This window comes from Coffea eugenioides, chromosome 1 (assembly GCF_003713205.1).
Source record: "Coffea eugenioides isolate CCC68of chromosome 1, Ceug_1.0, whole genome shotgun sequence".
In the NCBI taxonomy this organism is placed as follows: domain Eukaryota; kingdom Viridiplantae; phylum Streptophyta; class Magnoliopsida; order Gentianales; family Rubiaceae; genus Coffea; species Coffea eugenioides.
Genome location: NC_040035.1, coordinates 5875187 through 5884283, shown reverse-complemented (window position 1 = coordinate 5884283; position 9097 = coordinate 5875187). Strand labels below are relative to the sequence as shown.

General features: G+C 34.9%; 1 protein-coding gene and 1 pseudogene across 1 annotated transcript; both read left to right on the top strand.

Moving 5' to 3' along the window:
- Positions 1 to 240: 240 nt before the first annotated feature.
- On the top strand, positions 241 to 1919 carry LOC113766363 (ferruginol synthase-like). The gene is made up of 2 exons (XM_027310563.1): positions 241 to 1164; positions 1311 to 1919. Exons 1-2 carry the CDS (start codon positions 241 to 243, stop codon positions 1917 to 1919), a joined length of 1533 nt encoding a protein of 510 aa, XP_027166364.1.
- A 1270-nt stretch (positions 1920 to 3189) lies between these two features.
- LOC113766356 lies at positions 3190 to 8880 on the top strand (annotated as a pseudogene).
- The last annotated feature ends 217 nt before the right edge of the window (positions 8881 to 9097 follow it).

The following is a 9097-nucleotide window of genomic DNA, read 5'->3' as shown; positions in this document are numbered from 1 at the left end:
TGGCTGTGTAACCTCGGAAAAAGGCACATGATTTTGGGAGAAACCTTCCCCCTTGATTCATCGAAAGTCCTATTTAGACTTGTAGCCGATGCCTCATTCATTTAGTGCTAATTCCTCTGGCCATTGCGCCTATATATAGCATCCACTTTCTTCAGTTCATTCCCAGTATCCAAAACATCACTGATCACACTGCTATTCCTATCACTCAAGCAATCCTTTTTGTATAGGTGCTGTGAAATTATGGATGCTCCAAACACCCTTCCTTTTTGGCTACTAATACCGCTGTTTTCTGTTATTTGGTATTGTATTCACTTTCTCCTCATATCGAATTCTAATGACGAAAAGTCCAAGAAACTCCCTCCAGGGCCATACCCGTTGCCAGTCATCGGTAACTTGCTGCAAATCAGTGGACTCTTGCACAGACCACTTACAAAACTCTCTCAAACTTATGGACCTTTGATGTCGCTTAAAATCGGAAGTAGAAGAGCAATAGTTGTATCATCACCAGAAATTGCCAAGGAAGTTCTTCATAAGCATGATCTAGAGTTCGCAGGCAGAAGAATCGTAGATGCAATCACAGCATGGGACCACCATAAGGTCTCAATTGCCTGGTTGCCACCACAAAGCCAGTGGCGCAATCTTCGCAAAATATGCAAAGAGCATATCTTTTCATCAGAAAGGCTCAACGCTAGTCAAGGGCTCCGCCAACAAAAGGTGCAGCAACTGTGCAATTATGTAGGCCAACGCTGTCTCAATGGACAGGCCATAGATATTGGTGAAGCTGCCTTCTCAACAACTCTCGACTTGATGTGGAACACTTTCTTCTCGGTTGATTTTGCACAATCCGATTCTATATCCAGCTCTTTCTCGTCTCAAGGGGCGAAAGAAATGGTAGGGAATGCTTTCAAAATTCTTTCTATCCCTAATCTCGTGGACTTTTTTCCCATCCTCCGGGCAATTGATCCGCAGGGCATAAGGCGCAGAGCCAAGGTACATTTTGGAAAGTTACTTGATATTATGGATGGTATCATTCGTCAGAGATCACAAGAAAGATACACATCCAACACTTATCAAAGGAAAAATGATTTCTTGGAAACCCTTCTTGATCTTAATCAGCAAAATGAATCTGTATGGAGCTACAAGGACATGAAACATTTGATTTTGGTGAGTAATATTAATGTACCTATCCATTCAATACGTACTTTATATAACAGGTGCTAATATATAACTCCTAAATTATGAAATGGAAAAAAAAAGAAAAGAAAATCACCTGATGACTATAATTTGATTCCAACTCCACTGTGTTTTAGGATTTATTCCTTGGAGGGATAGACACAAGTTCAGTCATCGTGGAGTGGACAATGGCAGAGTTACTACGCAACCCTGAAAAAAAATCAAAAGCTAGGGACGAGATCAGGAAAGTTATTGGACAAAACGAGCTGGTTCAGGAATCTGATATCTCAAATCTCCCTTACTTGCAGTCGGTCATTAAAGAAACCTTTCGTCTTTGGCCTGTTTTCCCATTCCTAGTTCACCAAGCTCAAAGTGACACACAAATCAATGGATACGTGGTGCCAAAAAATGCTGATATATATGTTAACTTGTGGGGTATGGGCAGGGATCCAAGCTTGTGGTCAGATCCTACTTCATTCGTGCCTGAACGTTTCATGGATGGTGAGATTGATATGAAGGGCCAGCATTTTCAGCTCCTTCCCTTTGGCACGGGAAGAAGAATGTGTGCTGGACTACCACTGGCTGATCGAATGGTGCACCTCATGGTGGCTTCTTTGCTTCATAAATTTGAGTGGAAGCTTGAAGAAGGGATCAAACCAGAAGAAATTGACATGACCGAAGAGTTTGAAGGTACAATGCACAAGGCAGTGCCCCTTAAGGCCATTGCTCTTTTAAAACCGCTTTAAATGTTGTAAAATAGTTAACTCGTCCGGTGTTGGACTGTTCATCTGATGAATTGGAACGGTTTTTTATTAAACCAGTTCGGTTCTTGACTTGAACATTTTATGCCTAGTTGTTTAATGCAATCAAGTGGTCTTAGTTGTCTGGAACATTCAATGTAAGATCGACAGCTGCGTATGTTTTCGTAGTAATGTACATCTTTTTGCTTTAACTTCTTTAATTCTTTTAAGTTTCCATGTGCACCTACTTTTGTGCATCATTATGTTTTTTGCCATTTTACTTTTTTGAAATTATATTTTAGCTCTAAATCATTTAGGAATTTCAATTGTTATATAATTTCATGTTTCTTATCCAAAAAGTCATTTTTAAATTTGATCTTTTTTTTTTTTTTTGTAAGCGAGAGACTTTAAACCCAAGACCTCCTATTTATAATTTTTCTCACTTTCTCAATTGATCATTGATGGATCAAAATACTTAATACGTTATTGTACTTTTTTTATAGAAGGAATTTAATTTTTAATTCAATACATTAACTAAGTGTGCGTGTATGTATATATATATATATATATATATGCATAGAGGTCACTTTATTAGACTATACAATAATAAAAGTAATATATTACTCCGTCCACCTTGAAAAGATTGTCGCTTTTTGAGAGGAGTGTTTTTATCAACGGGGAAAGCAATTTAATCAATTTTGTACTATTTTTCTACTAGACACTTGACACTTGAACGGTTAAGTCAGTAGCCTAAGAACAATTGATGTCATCCTACGTGAAGAAAAGACCAATTCACACTAAATAAGAACAAAAGAGTAATTATACTCGTACTTAGGTCCCGTTTGATAACCCAATTCAGCACTTAAATTTAATGAATTCAGACCTTGATATGATCAGACACGTTTAATAATAAAAAATTAAATATTTGAATTAATTACGTTGCACTGAATTTTCGAAACAAAATTTTTTTCCCAAAATTAAGTGATAAGCTATTCATTTATCACTGAATGTGATATACACTCAAATCTATTTGATTTAATACTTAACAATTCAATATTTTAATGGATTCAAATTTTAGATTTCAGTTTTCGAATTTCACCTTTATCAAACGCACCCTTAATGTTACATTTGTATTGACTCTAATCTAAAAAGATTATCTTGCCCACAAGAAGGTGGTCAAAATTAAAAGAAAAGTTTAACCTAAAAACTGGCTTAATATTATAGTATAAGGATATTTAATATTTTGGCAGACACGTGATACTCTACCATTGTCGCTATGGGAGAGGCCTCTAATCCATTCTTTGCTGGCATTGGCATTTTGCAATGCTCGTTGAGGTGTTTCATTGTATTGCAATGGCCCAACGCGCAAAATCAGGCCTAAACTAGTCTTACTAACAAGAAACAAAATTTGTGTCTGCAAACCATGACGGATTAACTTAGTCCAAGTTCACTTATTACTATTTAATTTTCTTAATATAATTACTATAACTATTAAGTTCTAAAACTAATTTAACATCTGCAGAATCATCACATTGAAACTATACATGAACCAGTAACAATTCATTAACAAGTATATAAATCAAGATTTTTTTCAACAATAATATGTTCAATGAGTTCAAAGTACATGATAAATCAAAATAAAACATGATTAACATTCAATACATCTCCAAAAGTCCTCAATTTGCTCAAATTAAGATTTGTTCTTCTGAAATTTTTGACACAATTTTGTATATTTAATATTTCTCATATATATTAATATATTTTAACGCATAACTCACAAGTATTAGTATTATATATTTAGATATATAATTATATATATATATATAGATTAAAAGGCCAAATTTATATATAGTTTGAGTCTAATGAAGCCCAAATTCGACTTACATTTAATTTGACTCTAATATAAAAGATTAGGCTTATTGGATTTTTTCTCATGCCGAGCAGGTCAAGCTTGAATTGTCCTTACCCATTCCATAAATCAAAAATCAAATGCACTTAGATTCCACCTCATTCCATAAATGCTATCAAAAGAGCGTCCAGCATAAAATTGCTTTCAATTCACCCTAGACAGATTTCTTCTTTTTTTCATCCTTTTTTGATTTTTGAAGCAATAAGTTTACGATGATGTGTTAAAATGGAACGAAATTCATTAACAATTCAATTTCCATCGAAGCCCTCCTCTTCTTTTTTTTTTTTTTTGGGAAACGATAGAAATTTTATCAACATATATAGAATAAGAGCGAGTGGGGGTTTTGGTCTGAGGCTCTTTTCGTCGGCCTGAGGCTCATTTTTTTTCGTCGGCCCTCGTGCTCCTCGCGTGCCAGGCTTTTTTTCGTCGGCCCTCGTGCTACTCACGCCACTCTCCATTCCTTCTCTCTCTTCCTTTTTCCATTGTCTTCTTTTCAACCCTAAACCTCAGCCGCTTTCTTTCTTCTCCCTACTCTCCATTTCTTCCTCCTTTTTCCTTTGTTTCCTTTCAACCCTAAACCGCAGCTCCAGCTAGGCAGAATTCCAACAAAAAATTCTCTCATATCCCTCCAGGCCGCAACTCCAGCCCACTTATACCCTCTCCTCTACAAAGAAGTTGTCAATCACCTCTCTCTCCTTCTCCGATCAACTGCAAAGCTAAAGTTTCCTGGATTCTCGCTTAAATTTTAGAAAATTTTTGGGCAATTCTTCTCCATTTCCCACAAAAAAAAACATGATTTCAATCAGATATCCATGGCCATGATGTAAGCATTTCTGATTTTGTTCTGCTTTTTTAAGGTATTGCCTCCATTGTTCTGTTTCATGCTTTTCGTTTTTTTTTGTGCTATTTTCCCAGCTATTTTTTAGCTTCTGGTGGAAAGAAAAGGGGGCGTTTCTTACTGTTTTTTTTGCTTCTTGTTGTAACAAGTAAATAATGACTTCTTGTTAGAATTTATTGCTGGTTTGATTTTCCTTCGGCTTTTTTCCCCTTTTTGTTGGAACTTCTTGTATATGGTTTATCGAATGAGTTTTTGTACAGATTTTGTCTTTCTTGTTCGATGGTTTTTCTGAAAATGTATTTTTTACCTTTTTCTTGCTTATGTGGATTTTTAAGGCCAACTATATGTTTTGTTGGTGTTCGTGGTCCTTTTTTTTTTTGGTAGTTCGATGTTGCCTTTTATGAGATTTTTTTTCCTTCGAAAGTAGTCTTTGTTTTTTGTATCTGTTTGTTGTCTTATTTCTTTGTATATTTTTTTTGAAAATGTATTTTTTACCTTTTTTTTGCTTATGTGGATTTTTAAGGCCAACTATATGTTTTGTTGGTGTCCGTGGTGCTTTTTTTTTTTTGTAGTTGGATGTTTCCTTTTATAAGATTTTTCTTCCTTCGAAAGTGGTCTTTGTTTTTTGTATCTGTTTGTTTTCTTATTTTTTTTGTCAATGTATATTTTCTTTGAATTTATTTTTTATTCTCTGTTTTTTGTAGCTTTCTGTTTTTCTTTTTTCCAGGTTTCTGCTTTGTATTTTATTATTTATCTTGATATTTTGTAAGATAGTTATCCTATAAGTTCGTGAATTAGATCGATGGAATTCTGTTTGCTATATTTTATATTTAAAATCAAAAAGTGCTTCTGAATTCATCTTATCTTTTAATTATATAATATAAAAAATTTTGTCTTTGTTGATTCAATAACTTAATCCTTGAATAAAAGACCTTTTATAAGTGATCACAGTGCACCAAAAATAAATAGGATAGGCTTGGCTGTAGATGAATTAATGTTATGATAATTTAGCTGGACAATAACTTGGAGGGATTGAAGAGGAATACTGCTGCAAGTTCATACACATTAAGAATGCTCCATTACTGGGAAGAACCTGTGAATGTGTTCCATTTAGTAGTTTTCTTTTTCTGTAGGCTATTATTAATCCCTTGGAGCTAGCAATGGAAGCACTCAAAGAGATCCAATTATGGTTCTATAAAGATTTCCCTCCTCATCCTAAGGAACAAGTTTATGGATTTGCAACACCATCAACAATGAAACCAACTCAATGGTCTTGTAAGTCTTGATCACATTGTGGAAGAACTCGGACAAGTGTGATATTTGACTTGTCATAAGCAGCCAATCCAATTCCATTTTTCTGAATAAGCATTTTATATTACAGATCCAGGTGGTGGAATTAACCAAATCCAGCTGAATGTACAGTTTCAGGGGATGTTAGGTACATATTTCTTTATATATTCTTGTTTAGGATCTTGAACTTCTAAACCCTTCTAACAATGCCTCTTTACTTTTGCAGGTTGACTCCATTTTACAGGTGGAAATTTTTTCCTTTTTTCTCCTTACTAAATTGTGGATGATTTAATTTATCAGATTATGATATTTCACAATTAATTCCTTTGCCTTCTTCATTTTTATGTTTTAGCCTTAAACTAATTATCTTCCTATACTTAGTCTGCTGTAGCTTTACCAGTTGAGTTTAGAAGGATATTCAGGTAACAATTCAAAAGTTTGACAGTATATATTATTCACTCCTCAACAGTGTATCAGATGTGCTGAAGAAGTTACAGGAGTATGTAGAAGACATAAATGAAAATATTGAGAAGCTTGATACTAGGGACCCTGTTTCAAAATATGTGCTACCAGATGAAAACCTAAGGGGAAGGTATGCCTTTGTCGACTGCTTTGTTTAGTAGAAGCATGCTGAGTGGTTGTTGCTTTCACTTTAAATTTGGTAGGAATGAAAAAGGGGATTGTAGTTTGTCAAATTGAAAATCATTTATCCACTAATTCAAGAAAATTTTGATATACAGAGAAGAAGTATGCATAAGGTAATTACACATCCTAAGATTATAAACACTGCAAGAAACCATATTAGGCCCAACAGTCAACAATGTAATGCAAAAGTTTTTTGTAAATTGACAGAAAAGTTAAAACTGTCCCTGGATACAATCTATGAATATGGGATAAATTCTACATTTTAGATCTTGAACTAAGACTTCTCTGTTGTAAATGGTCTTTCATTATACTCAAAGCCACATGCTTCATCTGGGACTAGGAGGGATCACAGAACCAAAGCTCCCTTGTTTTCTACAGTTTCTACTTCTTATCTTTCCACTTTCCAGAAGTTTAATTGAGTATGCTCTTTCAAAGTTCAAATAAACAGAAAAGAAAGTCCCACATCTTTCTTGCAAACTGGAAAGCATTTCATCGAAGGATATTTAGGTTTGGGCTTCCTGTCATAGACATGCTTCATCACGTTGGGGTTCTCTTTTATCTTTTTCCTTGGGAGTTGGAATGGGCAGCACTGATGGCAAACAACATAAGGGAAAAAAATGCCGATGTCATGAGAACTTCTGTTTCCACATAGGGGATGGAACAGCCTTCCACTAATAAAGACATTCCTTGATCAAGTATTTATGTTGTGAATTGCATTGCACCCTGAGATTATAATTTCAAGCATGGAAGTAGGGTGATGGTCCTATGGAATCAGTTTTCTTTGCATATCAGTACGGTACTCATTGTGTAATATTCAGTTTTACAATTTATTTACCCTCAGAATCACACTAAGTTACAACGAGGCAAATTCTGGAGTTGCTTGCAACCTTCAATCCCCTGGTTTCCATGTCCTATGTAAAACGACTGAAGAGGCAGTGGTGCATGTAAAGCCCTATTCTATTACTGGTAGTTTGCCACTTATTAGAGAATTGCAGGTACAATGAATTTGCTTGTCATAAGACTCAAATCTTTTGGCATCCTTCTAACTTTGTTATTTGGCAGGATGAGGGCTTTGATGTCCAAACTGCAGGCTATGCTAAGATTCTTCCATATCCTACCACTTTTTTATTTAAATAATATAAGCTTATAGCTGTATGCTTCTGATAGTATTTTGTGAAAAAGATGTTTTGGTCTGCATTAGGATTTTTCCCAGAGCTTGGTTGCTTGAATCCTTTCTTGAGCATGTTACTTGCCAGTTATACCATTCTTCTTATCTTAGAAGGAACTCAATGAAAGCATGTTAAGATTCTGTCTTCCTGATAATTATTTCTTCTATATGGCTAACACCTAACCTGGTTGACGTCTTCTATACCCATTCTGATGCAAAAGATATATATGCTGCTGTCAATTTTGGCTACACCAAAACAGATGGATTAATGGATTTTGCTCTTTTCATAAACATGCAGGCTTGATGGCTACATACCATGCCAAGAATGAGTACTGCCTTCTAACTGACTTGTGCCAGGGCTATCATGTGCCTTGGCTATCAAGTACCAAGGCCTTGGCTATCATGTGCCCCTTGTGCCCATGTCATGATAATAATAACGAATAAAATTCATGACTTTCATTATTGATGTGAATGTCAGATGATGGAATAGTGGTAAAGGTGAGGTTATTTTCTTTTAATGTGTAGGAAGTTCCACGAATGGTTGGTGGGCTTGTTAAGACTATATTTTCTTGCATGTGGGATATTCTTTTGTATATTTTCTAGCATGTAGGATATTCTTTTGTGACTTGTGAGAAAGTCATGGTAATTGTTATGTTTCATATGAATAGTTTCCATATTTTAGTTATTCCTATCTGACACATATGGCTCACTCATTGCCAAGTCTTGGAAATTTTTTGCATGGGAGCACCATTGATGGTAATAAATGAAAAAAAAATAACAATTATAGGTGCAGAAATGGTATAATGGTAAGGTTTCTTACACAAATTGAAAAAAAATGAAAGAAAATGATAGGGATGAAAAAATATAAAGGACTTTATGAACTTTGTGTTTCTATAGCCATTTGATATTCACACACAGATTATTGCTTCATTTTGAAACAGGTTGCAAAGGAGGGAATTCCACTGCCTCCAGATAGAATGTTATGCCCTTTGCATTCACAAAAGCGTGTAAACCCATCAGCTGTAGCTGTTTCAGGATTTGTCTTTTGTTATTCTTACATATTTAAATAAGTCTCTTAGGTTTGTTTCTCCATACTTTTGTATTGATCATGGTAAAATTGCAGACTACTGCCAAATATTGTTTCTAAGTGATGCTTTCTCTTATGTCACATTTCAGGAAGCTTTTATCATTTTTCTATATAGTGTACGCTAAACTTAAACAGTAAATTGTACACTGTAGCCAGAAATTCAATTTTGCAACTAATTCTTTTGTTTAATCATACTAGCAGTTGCTTGTTACCCCGGTTCAGTTACATGAGATTTGCCATTTTTAGT